This window comes from Mustela nivalis (genome assembly GCF_964662115.1).
Source record: "Mustela nivalis genome assembly, chromosome: 17".
In the NCBI taxonomy this organism is placed as follows: domain Eukaryota; kingdom Metazoa; phylum Chordata; class Mammalia; order Carnivora; family Mustelidae; genus Mustela; species Mustela nivalis.
Window position 1 is genome coordinate 43,582,335 of NC_139036.1, and position 16,282 is coordinate 43,598,616.

General features: G+C 51.6%; 1 protein-coding gene and 1 long non-coding RNA gene across 7 annotated transcripts in view; one reads left to right on the forward strand and one right to left on the reverse strand.

Moving 5' to 3' along the window:
• ETV4 (ETS variant transcription factor 4) overlaps positions 1-1,976 on the reverse strand; it is a 16,335-nt gene extending 14,359 nt beyond the window's left edge. For 4 of the 6 annotated variants that reach the window (XM_082706262.1, XM_082706264.1, XM_082706263.1 and 1 more), the window contains exons 1-4: positions 1,772-1,976; positions 1,138-1,248; positions 876-969; positions 602-649 (exon numbers count right to left, since the gene is read on the reverse strand). In XM_082706262.1, the coding sequence (XP_082562388.1) occupies positions 602-649; positions 876-969; positions 1,138-1,197 (202 nt within the window). In that variant the 5' untranslated portion in view covers positions 1,198-1,248; positions 1,772-1,976. Of the gene's footprint in view, positions 1-601; positions 650-875; positions 970-1,137; positions 1,249-1,379; positions 1,509-1,771 lie in introns of those variants that run through there. The other 2 variants (XM_082706261.1, XM_082706265.1) reach the window with 2 other exon arrangements.
• Positions 431-13,778, forward strand: LOC309851285. Its single transcript, XR_014304713.1, has 2 exons — positions 431-675; positions 13,599-13,778. It is a non-coding gene; the product is annotated as an uncharacterized lncRNA (long non-coding RNA).
• Positions 13,779-16,282: the final 2,504 nt, after the last annotated feature.

A 16,282-nucleotide genomic window follows, 5' to 3' on the forward strand; every position in this document is an offset into this window, starting at 1 on the left:
GAATTACAATCAGGGCTATTTGGGGGAGAAGCCTTGGGCCCTCTCTGCCAAAGTGCTGAAAAAATAATTATTTAAACTTCTGTTGTGTTTTTGGCTCAGAAGGAAATTGTTTAGCACTGGGGGGTTGGGAAGAAGCGAAACCAAAGGGGTGAAATAATCAATGTTTTGGCAACTCCTGAAGACAGGTTACAAATTAATTGCTCTTTCCCCGCATCCTCCAGTCCCTTACTCTGCACCCCCCTCAACACACAAACACAACACACACCTCGGCCGGGAGGTTGCTGCCAAACAAACTTTGCAAATGAAAATTTCTACCAGGAAAACGGGCTTGGGGCCAAGTTCCATTCAAATAAGCAAATACCCCACACAATGGTCTGATTCATCCCCAGGCCTAGTTACACAAGCCTGGCTCAGGGCAGAGAAAATAAATATCAATATAAGTGTCCACACTGGGCGCTGGGGAGAGCTAGGAGTAAGGGGACTGGGGGCAGGGGGTGTCTTTGGAGAGTTCCTTGAGGCTGGGAGAGAGAAGTGGGGTTGGAATACCAGGAGTAGAGAGCATCCCCCACCCCATAATAGAAAAGGTCACAAAACTACTCACCTTCAGCGAGCCACGTCTCTTGGAAGTGGCTGAGATCCTGGAAGAGATCTGCGGAGTGAATAATGGAATTGGAGGTGAGGTGGGGGCGACGGTAAGACCCAGGGAGCCCTAACGATCCGGGTGGTGACCCCCCCACCGCCTTGGTGTTAGGGGCTCAAGAATGATCAGAGTCCCTTGGAGTGGAGTCTTTTGGAGAACAGGGAGGTGGCTCCAGGATCGGCCCTCGGGGTGTGGGAGGTGAGGAGGGTCACGGTTTGACTCTCCGGCTCTTTACCTTCGGAGTCGGGGGGCGGCAGGGAGCCCGGGTCCATGAGCTTCCCCTGCGGGACCATCAGCGCTTCGCGCAAGCTCCCATTTCCGGGCGATTTCTTAGAGGAAGGGAGGGAATGCCCCCGAGTCACCCTGAGGCCGCCGGGTCTGGGGTCCCGGGGTGACACAGGGGCGGGGCTGTGCTGGACCCCGTGGGGGCAGCGGGGAAGGGGCCGTGGGGCGGGGTGCAGGGCGGGGGCGAGCGTGGAGGCCGGCGCGCCGCTCACGCTGCAGAAGGTGTAGGGCACTTGCTGGTCCAAGTATCCGCCTTTCATCCTCCGCTCCATCCGGCCGCTCCCTCTGGCCGCACTGCCTGGGCCCCGCGCGGGGGCAGAGACCTGGTGAGGGGGGGGCGGGCTGCGTTCGCACACCGTCCAGGGAAGGCAGCGGGGTGGGGGTGGGTAAGAAGGGCAGCAGGGAGGGGCAGTCCCGAGGCTCTGGGTCCGACAGCAAAACTTCTCCGACTCACTCGCGATGGGAAGGTTTCCGCCTGCTGAGCTGAGCGCCGCCACCACTCCCCTCCCGCCAAAGGAGGTCCCACCTGCTCCTGGGAGCCGGGCTCGCCGTTTCGGCTGCTTTCTGCAGCCCTGCTCTGCCCAAGCTCGGTTACATAAGACGTGTGTGTGTGTGTGTGTGTGTGTGTGTGTGTGTGTGTGCGCTCGTGCGCGGAGGAGCGGGCGAGGCGCGCACAGTTCGCACGCCCACAACTCCCGCGCCCCCTCCAACCCGGACTCCCAGCGCCTCCCACCACCCCCCTCCGCCCTAGGATCTGCGGAGGCGGCGGTTAGAGAGTGCAGAGTGTGTTGGAGGCGAGGCGAGGAGTCGCAGAGGCTCTCCCTCCCTCCCCCTCCCGCGCCTCACCTGAGGCCGGGGCGTCGGAGCTGGAGCCGCCGGGGGTCGCGAGCTTGCCCCGGGGCCGCACCGAGGGCCGCGGGGCTAGGCCGGAGCGAGGCGGCCCCGGCCCCGGGTCCCCCGCGCACCCGCTTGTTTTCCGGGCGCCGCCGACAGTTGTGAGCCCGGGGGAGCCGTTGATTGGTGCATTTCCTCCGCCTCAGCCTCGGCTCTCTTACCCCCCCCCCCCCGCCCCAACCCCTTTCCCTTTGTTTCATTGACTTTTGTGAATGAAACCCCAGGGCCGGGCACGCCCGCCAATCCGGAGACTCGCCCGGCAGAGCCGTGGGGGGCGGAGTTTCCCAGACGCGGGGGCCAATCAGAACGTAGGGGGTGGCTCCCGGCTTCATTCACGGCTCGGGCTCCCATTCATAAAAAAATAAACTCCTCAGCGGCCTGAGTTCATTCATAAAGAGCTGAGAGAAAAGGAGCGAAGCTGAGAACCCGACGGCTTCATGGCGGGGCTCCGCGGTGTCCCTGGGTGTGAGGCTCGGCGAGCTCCTCAGGCTGACCCGACTGGCGCCTGCACACGTCTCTGCATCTGCGTGTACGTGGGAGTGTGAACATGTCTCTGTGTGCGCCCTGCGGGGAGGCGAGCGGACTTGTGCCCAGAGGAACAATAATAACTAGCGTTTATGAAGCGCTCCGCTTCCACGTGCTCATTTCATTCCCATAACCTGGCGAAGTGATTCTATTGTTTCCATTTTACAGAGATTGAGAATGAAAGCTTAGTAAGGGGTGGTGACTTGGCTGCCCTTACTCAGGCAGCTGGGTTTACAGCCCCCAATCTCCCACCTTCTTCTGTGCAGCCCTTTGAGGCCACAGTTAAATGAATTAAGGCTTTGTGACAACAACTGGTACACAGTAGGCCCTCAACAAATGTAAGTTAGCACGGAATCCAGGCTTTTCTTCCAGGGTCCGCTCAGCAGAGCTGTTCTGTGACCCACTTTCTGTTGATTGCAGCAGAAACCAGAGCCGCCCCCCCCCCCTCGGCCCACATGGACCTCGGAAAGTGCAGTTCCCTCTCAGCCATCTTTCCTCTTAATCCTGAGAGCAAACACAGGGTTTTAGGGAGAAAAGCCCTAAGGCATTTGATGACCTGGGAGGTAGGATTGGTTTCAGTGTAGCCAAAAAGCTGGTCATAGTCTCTAGTCGCTCAATCATTCAGCAATTCGTTGGATGAACATTTTTTGTGTGTGTGCCAGACAAAGTGCTGGGTGCCAGGCAGAAAGCTGTGACCAAGACAGACCCCTTCAATAAGAGCTGGGCTGTTTAGGCCGTAGCCTTGGAGGGCACACAGGACATGAAGTCCCCCAGGCCCTCTTTCTGAGACAATCTCTGCGTCTACAGTCCATACACTCCCTTGAAGAGAGCCCGATTTTGCCCCCTGCCTACTTGCGATACACACTAGAGAGTAGCTGAACTGCAGGTCAGTTGGGGCTGCTTTCAAAATTCATCTAACCTGGGGCACCAGGCTGGCTCGGTCTTTAGAGCACGAGACTCTTGATCTCGGGGTTGTAAATTTGGACCCCATGTTGGCTGGAGAGTTTATGTAATAAACCACAAAATTTGTCCAATCTAACACCTTCACTTTACAACAAGGCAGTGGCATTTCAGAGAAGGAAATGATACTGGTAAGCTCTTTAGGCTGCTCAGTGTTAGAACTGGGACTTGAACACCAAACCTCTAGTATCTAGGGCTATCTATTTTACTTAGTGTTCATTCCAGGAGATCATCGTGGACACATGCAAATAAACTTCTCTCTCTTCTCTGAGGAACTATTCTTTGAGGTTCATGTCTATTGGCTCTCTCCTCCAGGAAGCCTTCCAGGTAACCAGAGTCAGTTTCTTAACGATCCCACACAACATTCTCGCCTGTATCTCTGTTGTCAATGTCTTCCATTCTGCCTCATGATCATCCCGAAGTATGGTGAGCTCTCCAGGTCCTGAGGAGGTCTCTTTTGTCTCTTAAAATTTTCCCCTAGCTGTTTCATGCTTAGGAGAGTCCCTTGAAATACTAGTTCAGTGAATATGTGCAATAAAGACCAAATTAATCGAGCTTAGCAGGAAGCTTGCCCAAAGCAGGAGAGACAAGCCCCAGCAAATCCCAGCTTTGGGCTGGATGGAACCAGTTCAGGGAGGAGCTTGTGTTTCAGGGCCAAAAGAAGTGGGGGAGGAGGACAGAGGATTCTTCTAGGAAAGCAGCTCCAAAGTAGTAGTCTCCATGACAATGAAGAAGATTCCAGTGGATCCCAGAGGGGGCGCTCGAGGTGGGGGCCCTCGGTGGTTCTGAGCCTTTGCATTTCTCTGGAAGTCCCCGGCTCTCCTGAGAGTGTTTCCTTTCTACTCCCCATCCGGGGTCCCAGCTGAGAGCCACCCTCTCCTCCGGCTCTTCCTCCGGCTCTGGCTCAGCAGGCTGGCTGAGTGAGGCAAAATGCCATTCGCTGCTATTGCCCCTACTGTCACCTGGCCTCAGATTCAACACCCAGACTCCGAACAGCTACATCTCCAGGGGGAACAGTCGAGCCTTTTCCAGGGCTTGGGATAGCTGGGGGAAAGGAAGGAATAGACCCCTGTAAGGGGTCTTTTCCACTTTACAAATGGGGAAACTGAGGCCTTGCAAACACACATCCATTCCAAGGGTCCACTCAACAGGCCGAGAGCACCCCAAACTGACTTTTTGTGTCACAGGGACTATACATTGAGGGAACACACAACAGGTTGGCTGGGGGACTCTCCCAAGCCAGGACGTGGACATGTGAACTTCTCCAGATTAGGGATGTTCGAAGTCCCCTCTTGGACACCTGGCTTCATGGATGAAGCCCAACATAACCCTGGTATACCCACCCCCCAAAACACCTTGGAAAGAGGTCGCCTGGGTAAAAGCTTCTTTGTAGTATATTGGGGCTGGACTCTGACCTGTTTCCCAGGAGCCTAAGTTACAAAGTGTCAATGTGGGTTTTAGATATGCAAATATTCATATAAAAGCAGCCTGGGGCTTGCTCAGAGGGCTGGGCAGAATGCAGTAGCAATGACACTATGAGAAGGGAGAGGCACCTGGGTCAGACCAGAAGACCAAGAGCCAAGGAGGTCAGAAGCCAGCTCTCCCAGGCCCCCTTCAGAGAGTGTAGTGGCAGGGGGTGAGTGATCTGTTCAGTCTACCTGTGAGGGGGGACAGAAATGTCTTCAAAGGCCTGGCTTCCCCAGTGTCTGGAAGAGCTCAGAGTCCCAGTGGCATAAAGGGTGGAATTCAGGAGGTAACCCAAGGAGACAGCTCCATAAGGCCAGATGAATGAGATAAACAGGGTCAAGTGGTGTCCTATGCCCCTTCAGTGGCTCCCAGACTAGATCTGTCACCAGGGGGAATGAACGAGAGAACAGGGTCAGGCAGTAGGGATGGGATACGATGGGATCTTCTTCCCCGTGGACTGGTGGGTCAGGACCACCGAAAACAAAGTGCCACTTGTGGGCTTTCTTTGGTCCTTGGCTCCCAGTCCCACTTTCACATCACTCCCTCCAAAGCGTAGGGTATCGAAGCCTGGATTCATGGATGTGCCGCCCACTGAGGCCAGCTTGCTGCTCTGGCTTCCGGCCATATGGCCATACTGGTGCACTCTGCTGTCTGGAAGGGCTGTGACTTTCATCAGGGGCATCACACGGCAGATCTGAGACCAACCCCTGCCACCTTCTCCACCTCCTGGTTAAGAACCACTGGGCTATGGGGCACCTGGGTGGCTCAGTGGGTTAAGCCTCTGCCTTCAGCTCAGGTCATGATCCCAGGGTCCTGGGATCGAGCCCTGCATCGGGCTTTCTGCTCTGCAGGTAGCCTGCTTCCTCCTCTCTCTCTGCCTGCCTCTCTGCCTACTTGTGATCTCTGTCAGATAAATAAAGAAAAAATCTTAAAAAAAAAAAAAAAAAAAAAAGAACCACTGGGCTAATGGCATTGTAAATGTCTTTTTTAAAAAAATGTATTCATTTATTTGACAGAGAGAGAGACAGCTGAAGAGGGAAAACAAGCAGGAGGTGTGGGAGAGGGAGAAGCAGGCTTCCCTCTGAGCAAGGAGCCCAATGTGGGGCTCAATCTGAGGACGCCAGGACCATGACCCGAGCCGAAGGCCGATGTCTAATGACTGAGCCACCCAATGCACTGCTCATCACAGATGTCTTTACATGTATCTTGCCAATATATATGACCTTAAAATGTGGTTGGAAAGGCACCATTTCTGGAGGATGTGCTTGAGTGGGGGTGGTGTGTAACAGCTTCCCTTGCCCATGTCCACCTTCCACTTAGCCTGAGTGGAAGCCTTGACACTCCACAGAAAAGAGAGCCCTTCTAGCCAGCTTGGCTGGGAGCGTGTCAGGCTTAAGAGGAAAAGTACAGATAAAACTGATGTCTTGTTCAATTCCAGAGGGCACCCTGTAGAGGAGAGCTGTCTTAGGAGAAAAGTCCTAAAGATGAGGTCTTAGAAGGGGCCTCTGGGTGAATCGGTTGAGTGTCTGGCTCTTGGTTTTAGCTTAGGTCATGATTTCTGGGTGGTAAGATCGAGCCCCACATCCAGGCATCCAGCTATCCAACTCCGTGCTCAGTGTGGAGCCTGCTTAGGATTCTTGCTCCCTCTGCCCCTCTCCCTGCTCTTAACCTGTCTCTGAAGTAAATAAATAGGGGCTCCTCGCTGGCTCAGTCCTTCAGCGTCTGCCTTCAGCTCCGGTCATGGTCCCAGGGTCCTGGGATCGAGCCCAGCATCGGGCTTCTTGCTCAGCAGGGAGCCTGCTTCTCCCTCTCCTACTCCCCCTGCTTGTGTTCCCTCTCTCACTCTGTCTCTCTCTCTCTCAAATAAATAAATAAAATCTTTAAAAAAATAAATAAACAAAATATTTTTTAAAATGATGAATCCTTGAAGACCGGGCTTCTCTTTCTCTTGGGTATTGTGGTGGGTTATACTCAAGAACTTTGGGAGAAATCGAAGGTGATCGTGTCACCCTGACTCTCATGGTATGAGGACAGGGTGGCTCTCCCATAGCGGGTGGAGTTGGCAGTCAGGAATCTGGGGGGAGAAACTCCAGTTCCTGGGAGAGACCTTCGTCTCGGTGTGGCAGCTGTGATAGTCTCAGGAGGAGAGGGACGGACACAGTGACCTCCGTGGGGCCAAGCCAATCCCCAGGAGAAGCTGATTTTAGGATTCCTCCTGAGGAGACATCTTTTGGGGGAGCTGTATAAGAACTTGTCAGAAACCCCGTCAAGGGGCACCTGGGTGGCTCAGTGGGTTAAGCCACTGCCTTCGGCTCAGGTCATGATCTCAGGGTCCTGGGATCGAGTCCCACATCAGGCTCTCTGCTCGGCAGGGAGCCTGCTTCCCTCTCTCTCTCTCTGCCTGCCTCTCCATCACCTTGTGATCTCTATCAAATAAATAAATAAAATCTTTAAAAAAAAAAAAAAAGAAACCCCGTCAAGAGCCTTTAAATATTTTTTTTTTTTTAAGATTTTATTTATTTATTTGACAGAGAGAGAGATCACAAGTAGGTGGAGAGTCAGGCAGAGAGAGAGAGAGAAGCAGGCTCCCGCTGAGCAAAGAGCCCGATGCGGGGCTCGATCCCAGGACACCGAGATCATGACCTGAGCCGAAGGCAGCGGCTTAATCCACTGAGCCACCCAGGCGCCCCGCCTTTAAATATTTTTTTAAAGATTTTTTTTTTTTAAATGTAATCGCTACACCCAGTGTGGGGCTCGAACTCAAAACCCTGAGATCAAGAACTGTGTGCTCTACTGAATGAACCAGCCTGGCTCCCCAATAGATATATTTTATTCTGTTTTGTTTTTTATATATGTTTAAGTAAACTCTGCACTCTACACCCAATGTGGGGCTCAAACTCATGACCCTGAGAACAAGAGTCACACGCTCTGCTGACTGAGCCAGCTGGGAGCCCCTACCTAGCCTTTCAGTGTTTTTAAACCATGTGGAATACACGTGTCCTCCTTTCATCTGGAATATTGTCCCAGGGAGAATGGTTGAGCCTAATGCTGGCAAGAGTCTGGAAGGCCAAAGAGACCAACTGGCCCCCGAGGAGAGTCATTTTTATTTTTAGAAGGTGTTGGTGACTTCAGCTTTTCATACGTGCCGCCTGCCGCCATTTGGGACTCCCCCTAAAATGCAAAACCTTCCTTGTCCTGTTCTGTCTCTTCCCCTATTAATTTGGCTTTCAACCGTCTACTTAGAGACCAAGTGCCCCAGCTCAGCAAGATCTGTCTGAAAGCTGCAGGATGGAAGATCCTTTTTCTCTTTTGATTCGCCCCTCCCCCACTTTTTGTCAAAGAGAGACCAACAGACAAACATCAGCGGCCTGAAGGATTAGAATGGAATTGGGGCCAGTTGGGCAGAGTCCAGAACGCTCCCCTTTTTAACTGAGTGCAGACTTGAATGATGAGGGGCCGCAGCTCCTGCTGGGGTCGGGGGTGGGAGGGAGTGTCTACTCAGCAAAGGCCATTTCTCTGTCTTTAAAGACGAAACACCGTTCATGTCACTTAGTCTCTCCTTGTTTTCTAAGCATCTATATTTGCTCTTCTCATCATGAGAAGTGGGCAACTGAGGGGATACCCCGCGTTGCTAAGGCTGTGGCAGAGAACGCCACAGCAGGCAGAAGCCTTGCACTTGACTCATTCTGGACTGTTTTGGGGGGAAGAGTGGTTGGCGTGGGGATTCTCAGTTTTGTTTCCAAGTGTTTTTGTTTTTCACAACAGAAAGTCCTCTGTTACCACTCCCAGCCCCTGACTGACCCTGAGCCATGTTGGGGCTCCCCTGTGACTCAGGGAGCCCCCCGCAGCTGTAGATTTATCTCTCCTGTTGATTCTGGTCCATCCCACTGGTGACCCCAGCCCAGAGTCATCTGGTAATTTACAACCACATTTGTTAATTTACGGGCTGGGGACGTGGAGCCCAGAGCCCAGGAAATGACACACCCTTCGGGGTGAATCTGCTTTCTTCTGTCTCTGTGGGGACCGAGTGCCTGAGTGGAGAAAGTGTGTGGCTGGGAGAAAGGACTAGCAGAGGGGAAGGACTAGCATGCTGAGATGACATAGTAGCTAATCAGAGGGGACCAGGCATTCTGGATCCCAGTTCGAGTTTCCAAAATACAGCGTTTGCACACACGCTTTACACTTCCTAAATGTTCTCAGATACGTTCTCTTACACTGGCCTAGCTCTCCTTGAAGCTGGTGTTTTTAGGTCCATTTTATAGTGGATTGCTCTAAAGTTCAGGGAACAATTTGCTTTATGTCATGGGGGTGGGGACCCAGCTCCTAGCTCCTGGGTCCCATCCAGCTTCACCCAGTTTCAGGGCTACCTAGGCTTCTAGAGGGAAGAGAAGAGACGAAAGCAAGTTGTTCTCAGTACCCTGACCCCACCTGACCCTCCCCTCCCTGACATTTCCTATTTATGTCCTTCCCCCTCTCCCCAACAATTCCCACTTTCCTGATAAGAAATACCTGGTAGGGTCTTGTTAATTGTGGGTCCTCTTAGGGGGCGGTTCGGCATTTTCTGAAATTGCGCATCAGGCATGAATGTCTCCCACGAAGGGAAAACTGATGGGGGGGGGCTAGCATTTGGCTCCCTAGAAATTGAGAGTGTAAAGTATATTTAATTAAAATGATAAATCTGATTTTCAGCTTCGTTTTTACTACTGCTTAAAACTAATCTATTTTATGCACGTTTGCCGAAGGCTGCAGCTGTCAAATCAGAGAATATTAGAGCTGGGAGGCACCTGGAGATCTTTCTGGGCCAAATCCTTCATTTTATAGACAAGGAAACCGAGTCTCAGATGGGTGACGGGTCCCCGAAGTTCTAGTGGTGTGTGAGGGGCTGGTTCTCCGTGGCTTCCGCTATTTTGACTTCCCGGGTATCTCAAGGGCTCGAATCACCGGCTGGGCTCCTCTCTCTTTAAAGGTCTCCTCCTGGGTGCCTGGGTGGCTCAGTGGGTTAAGCCTCTGCCTTTAGCTCAGGTCATGATCTTGGGGTCCTGGGATGGAGTCCTGCATCGGTCTCTCTGCTTGGCAGGGAGCCTGCTTCCTCTTCTCTCTCTGCCTGCCTCTCTGCCTACTTGTGATCTCTCTCTGTCAAATAAATAAATAAAATCTTTAAAAAATATAATAATAAAATAAAGGTCTCCTCCTTGCCCTCACCCCACCCTCAATGCAAACTCACGCTGGGAAAGCCTTGGCCTCTTTCCCCACCTCCTAGTTGGTACCAGATCCCTTCTCTGCCCAGTTTCCTCCCTTTTGCTTTCCTGACTTCCCGGGCTGCTTCCTTATTCCTCATGAATCCCATTTGGTAAGATTTTAGATCTCATTTGGTTCGCTGTAGTTGTCTCTCTGCTTTGCTCCAAGGCAGTAACCAGACCTTTGTTTTTTGGCTGCGTTGAAAACAAGTCACAGAATGCACTTTTCTTTTCTTTTTCTTTTTCTTTTTTTTTTTAAAGATTTTATTTACTTATTTGGCAGAGAAACAGAGAGAGAGCACAAGCAGGGAGAGTGGAAGAGGGAGTATTGGATCCCAGGACCCAGAGATCACCACCTGAGCCTAAGGCAGTCGCCCAACCAACGGAGCCACCCAGGCACCCCCAAAATGCACATTTTATGTTGTTTTTGCTTAAACTGAGGTTGTAACCATTGTAGAGCACTTACTGATTTATTCGAATAGGTAAGGCACTCACATGGTCCAAAATTCCGAAGTCCTATAATATTCTCCAGTGGGATGTCGTAATCTCTCCCCTGGCAACCCATTTGTCTAACCCAGACCTTCAGTTTCTTGTATGCTCTTGGTGACACGGAGCCTGCGTATCTCCATACGACAAACAGAGACCTCACAACACTGAAAGGAATCTCCTCTCCTATGTTTACTTACACACACACCGTGCAACGGTGAGCACCGAGGCCTGACTGTATCCCGAGCCAAAGACATTTCATCCCAGTAGAGGCTGGCTCAACCAGAGAACAGGTAGTTCAAGAAGCAATTCCTCCAGCTGGACTAGAACTTCTGGAGGCTGTTCTCTGTATTGTTGCGACAGCTGTGCCTATTGTCCCACCTGCTGTGCAATTAAAATACAAACAATAGAAACCATAGAATAACTTAGAGGAGGTGCAGAAAGGTTTGATTTTTACCTTACCAATGCCACAGTATGTAGGTAGGTATGTATGTATTGATTTATTTGTAAAGATGTTATTTTTTTATTTACTTGAGAAGGAGAGACAGAGCACGAGAGGGGGGAGGGTCAGAAGGTCAGAGGCAGAGGGAAAAGCAGACTCCCCCGCTGAGCAGGGAGCCCAATGTGGGGCTTGATCCCGGGACCCTGAGATTATGACCTGAGCCGAAGGCAGACACTTAACCTACTGAGTCAACCAGATGCCTCCTATTTATTTATTTTTTAAAGGTTTACTTAAGAGAGAGAGAGAGGGAGCGTGCATGTGTGTGAGTGCCAGTGGGGGAAGGGACAGAAAGAGAGAGAAAGAGTGAGAGAGAACCTCAAGCCAACTCCTAGCTGAGTGCCCGGGCTGGATCCTGGGACCCTGGGATCCTGACCCCAGCTGAAACCAAGAGTCGGCCGCCCAACCGATTGAGCCACCAGGTGCGTGGATACTCTTAAGTATTTAAAAGAAAAAAAAAAATGTGGTGCTTCTGCTTTGCTGGAGCCGTAGGCACAGTCTTAGACTGACTCTGGTGTTACTGGCATGAGTTTTGAGATAGGCCCGGATCCAAATCCTGGTTGTGCCTCCGACTGGCTTCCTGATCTGGGTGAGTCATGCAATCTCTCTGAAGATCAGTTTCTTCCTCTGTACCGTGGGGATAATAAGATCCCCCTTGGCTCTGGATTTCAATGACCTCATAGGAGTGAGAGGGCTAGAGATAATGTGTAGTCGATGCCAAGTTCAGAAGAGCAAGCGATTTTCTGGTCTCTCTCTGTATGTCTGGGCACATACAGGCAGGTGCAAGGTCCCTGTGGCTGTTCCCTTTTCCTGGTGCAACTTCACTTCACTGACTCCTCCACCTCGGGCTCCCTGTGTGCAGGCTGACGTTTGGATAGGCAGCAGGGCCTGTGGGCAGTGGTGGGGTAGCTTCAGGGTCAAGGGCACCCATGGTGGGAAAAGCTGAGTCTCAGTCACCAGAGAACTCTTCTCAGAGAGGTCAGTCAGCCCTGATGGCCAGGGTGAGAAGGAAAAAGCAAGAGGTGTCGGGGTGGGTGGGGGGCTCTTTTCAGTCCATCCAGATTATTCCTCCTGCTTCTCCTCATGCTGTTTGGGCACACATCCGTAGCTGTTCAGCCAAGGTTCTAGTTTGCCAATTTCGAGGGAGGGACCTATCTCATTCCCTGGGTGTTGGTGGTCAGGTTCATTTGGATTCTAGGGGAGTTGGCTTTGAGGCCCCCAGAGCCCAGTCTGCTGTGGCCATTGGGATGTCTAAGGGACACCGCCTTTTTGGGCAGAGAAGTGGGGGGTCCAGTTAAGAGGCAGGAAGTGGGGCGCCTGGGTGGCTCAGTGGTTTAAAGCCTCTGCCTTTGGCTCAGGTCATGATCCCAGGGTCCTGGGATGGCCCTGCATCAGGCTCTCTGCTCAGCAGGGAGCCTGTTCCTCCTCTCTCTCTGCCTGCTTCTCTGCATCCTTGTGATCTCTGTCTGTGAAATAAATAAATAAACTCTTAAAAAAAAAAAAAGAGGCAGGAAGTGGCTGTCAGAGATGGGAGGATTGTGGGTTCATTTTTAGGAAGACAGAAGGCTGCAGTAATTCTTCCAGAATAAGGAGTCTCCTCTGAGACTCTTAGGTTGTGCCCAAGTCATGTCCTGTGCTCAGGACAGCTGGTGTGTTCCCTCGAAGTGCCTTTCTGGGGCCTGGGGAGCTGGAGGAAATTAGAGGGAACAATACAACCTGGTTGGTTCAATTTCCATTAAAGCTTTGTCATCCTTGGGGCTCCTGGGTGGCTCCGTTGATTGTGTCTGACTCTTGATTTGGCTCATGATCCTGGGGGTCCCTGTTCATCAGGGAGTCTGTTTGAGGATTCTTTTCCTCACCTTCTCCCTCTGACTGCCCCCTGCCACTTGTGAGGATGAGCTCTCTCTCTCTCTGTCAAATAAATAACTCTTAGAAAAAACAAATCTGGGGCATCTGGGTGGCAGAGTCGGTTAAGTATCCGACTTTTTTTATTTTAGGTTGTGAGATCGAGCCCCAGGTCCAGTTCCTCTGAAGTTTGCTTGGGATTCTCTTCCCCCTCTCCCTCTGCCCCTCTCCAACACACACACACACACACTCTCTCTCTCTCTCTCAAATAAATAAAATCTTTCTCTTAAAAATATTTTATTGGGGTGCCTGGGTGGCTCAGTGGGTTAAAGCCTCTGCCTTCAGCTCAGGTCATGGTCCCAGGGTTCTGGGATCGAGCCCCACATCGGGCTCTCTGTTCGGCAGGGAGCCTGCTTCCTCCTCTCTCTCTCTCTCTCTCTTTCTCTGCCTGCCTCTCTGCTTACTTGTGATCTCTGTCTGTCAAATAAATAAATAAAATATTAAAAAAATATATTATTTATTTATTTATTTATTTGAGAGAGCGAGAGAATGAGAGAGAGAGTATGAGAGGGGAGAGTTCAGAGGGAGAAGCAGACTCCCTGCTGAGCAGGGAGCCTGCTGTGGGACTTGATCCTGGGTCTCCAAGATCATGACCTAAGCTGAAGGCTGTTGCTTAACCAACTGAGCCACCTAGATGCCCCCTAAAATAAATAAAATCTTTTCTTTTTTTAAAAAAAGATTTTATTTATTTATTTGACAGATCACAAGTTGGCAGAGAGGCAGACAGAGAAAGAGGAGGAAGCAGGCTCCCTTCTGAGCCGAGAGTCCAATGCTGGACTCGGTCCTAGGGCCCTGGGATCATGACCTGAGCCGAAGGCAGAAGTTTTAACCCACTGAGCCACCCAGGCACCCATCAAATAAATAAAATCTTAAAAAAATACTTTGTCATCCTCTCTCTCAACCCCAACCCAAGTTCAACCTCAACAAACATTTACCAAAATATACTTTGTGCCAGAAACATGTTCTTGGGGGCCGGAGGCTTAGAAATGAGTTAGGTCCTTACCCCTGCCCCAGAAGCCCACCATCTGGTGATAGCATTATGGGTATGAAGCCAGGGGAATAGCTAATGGGTTACAATATTTTTGTGTAAAAGCCAGAGGTCACCCTTTGTGTGGAAGAAGGAAGATTAGGATGAAAAATTCTTTCCTAGAGTTCCTGTTCCCGTAGTTCATCTCCAATGTAATTTCCTCCATGAAGTCTTTCTTGGTACATTTCTTCCCCCAGCAAGCTGGTTACTCTCCTCAAACTTTGCCAAGCACATTGTCAGACCTTATTCACTGAACAAGGTAAGGTCTCTCTTATGACAATGACCTTCCTCCACCTTGTATTAGTCTCCCCCGTGGACTTGTCTTGGACACCCCTGTTGGGGTCAAAGCTCCTCGAGGGCAGTCTGGGGGCCCCATTCCTTTTCTATACCCCCTTGTGGTGCCCAGTCCAGCTCCCTGGAAGAGTCGGGGCTTTGCAAATGGCCTGCTGAAGCTGAATTGAAGAGGAGTTTGTGCAAGAGAGTTTGTGGCCAGGGAATGATCGTGGGGCAGATGCGGAAGGACTGGAGTCTTTGAAGCAAGGCTTGGGAAACTGTGGCCTGTGGCCCAAGTCGGGCCCAGTGCCCGTTTTTGTATGGCCTGTAAGCTGCGAAGGGTTCTTACCTTTTTCAGTGATTGGAGAATATCAAAAGAAAAACAACGTTAAGGACATAGGAGAAATATAAGAAATTCAACTTCTAGTGGCTATAAATAGCTTTATTAGGACGCAGTCATGTTTACGGGTTTCCATATTGTCCGGTTGCTTTTTTGTGCTACAACAGAAGAGTGGAGCAGCTGGAGGAGAGACAGTATGTGTGACTCTGAAAGGCCACATTATTTACTCTCTGTCCCTTGACAGGAAAAGATCACCGAGCTTTCCTTTAAGGTGTAGATGGAGGACCTAAACTGGAGAGTAGGAGTTGGGCAGTCCAAGGGAGAGGGCCAAGTATCTCTGGGCAAGTCAGGGGCAAAGGCATCCCATGATCTATCTGGTTCCAGCAGGAACCCTGCCCAGGGGGCCAAGAAAGACCTTTGCAGGTGTATCTTCCCCAGGTCAGGAGGGCTGAGCGGAGCAGGTGTGGTGAGGTGACTTCCCAGAGCCCCCTGGAGTATGGAGGAATGGGGAACCCAAAGGAGGGGAAGAAAGTGCTCCAAGTTACACCATGCTCTTACCTTCCTGAAGCCTGACTTACGGATGAGATGGAGACGCAAATTTTTTTGAATCCTCACGGAAGAGCCCTGCCTGTCACCACAAACTGGATCCTGAGGCCACAGGATGAGAAGTGACAGCTTCTCCCAGAGCAGGGCTCAGCCACCGTGTCACCAGAGTCCATTCTGGCCTGTCCTCCGCCACCTACAAAGAAGGGGTTCGGGCTGGTGCTCCCCTCCTCCTGTCTGCACCCCCATGGGGGAGGCCAGGCAGCTGGAGACACTTGAGAAACTTGCCTGAAAGAACAGCCAAGAGCCAGACAGATGAGCAGAAGACCCTGTGCCCGAGTGGTTCTTCCTCCGGACCAAGCCGGGAACTGGTCAGTGTGGGAGTCAACCCCAGGAGACCCATCTTGAGCAGCACTGGCAATGACTCTTATGAAAGTTCACGCCTTGTAGTGCCAGAATCATCCTTCCTCATTTGCTCGCCCAACACGGACTCACTGAGTTCCTTCTGTGGCTTGAGTTTACCCTCTGGCCGGGAAGATTAACATTCCCCGCTCTTGGGGGGACTGTTAGAAGTAAAATAGAAATAGCTCACATGTCCCGGGAGCTTACTAGGTGCCAGACATTATTCTAAGACTGCAGAGAATAATATAATCCTCTCGAAAATTCATGTGTGGGTGGGGAGGGGGTGGGGAGGAGGGTCTGTCGTTATCCCCATATTATGGAGGGGAACACACAGGCTCAGGGAGGAGAGGGAATGGGCCTGAGGTCGCCCAGCTGGAAAGGGGCAGAGCCAACCTATTAACCCAGCCTTGTCTGATTTCAGAGGCCAATAAATATTTGTGAACGAAGGAAGAAGTGAGTGGGGGCAGGGGGAAGGGGCTTGTCCACAGAGATGTAAAACAGGCCTCTACCTGCCAGAGGCTTCCTGTCTAGCCGGGGAGGTGGGCGGGGAGTAACAACGTAATGTTATAATAATAACATTTTTCATAACTCAAATTCGAGGCACCAAGGGCAACCCAGCCAAGTGGATGTCAACATGAAGGGGGAGGGGAGCTACGCTCAGAGGGGGCTTCCCCAAAGCTTAGCCCCTACTCTGCTCAACAGTGGTTTCTCCTGGAGGTCCTTCTACGCTGGGCCCCTCACACCCGTACGTTGAGGTGTCAGGCCCTCATTTGGTCTCTGCTGCTCTAGCTGAGATTGG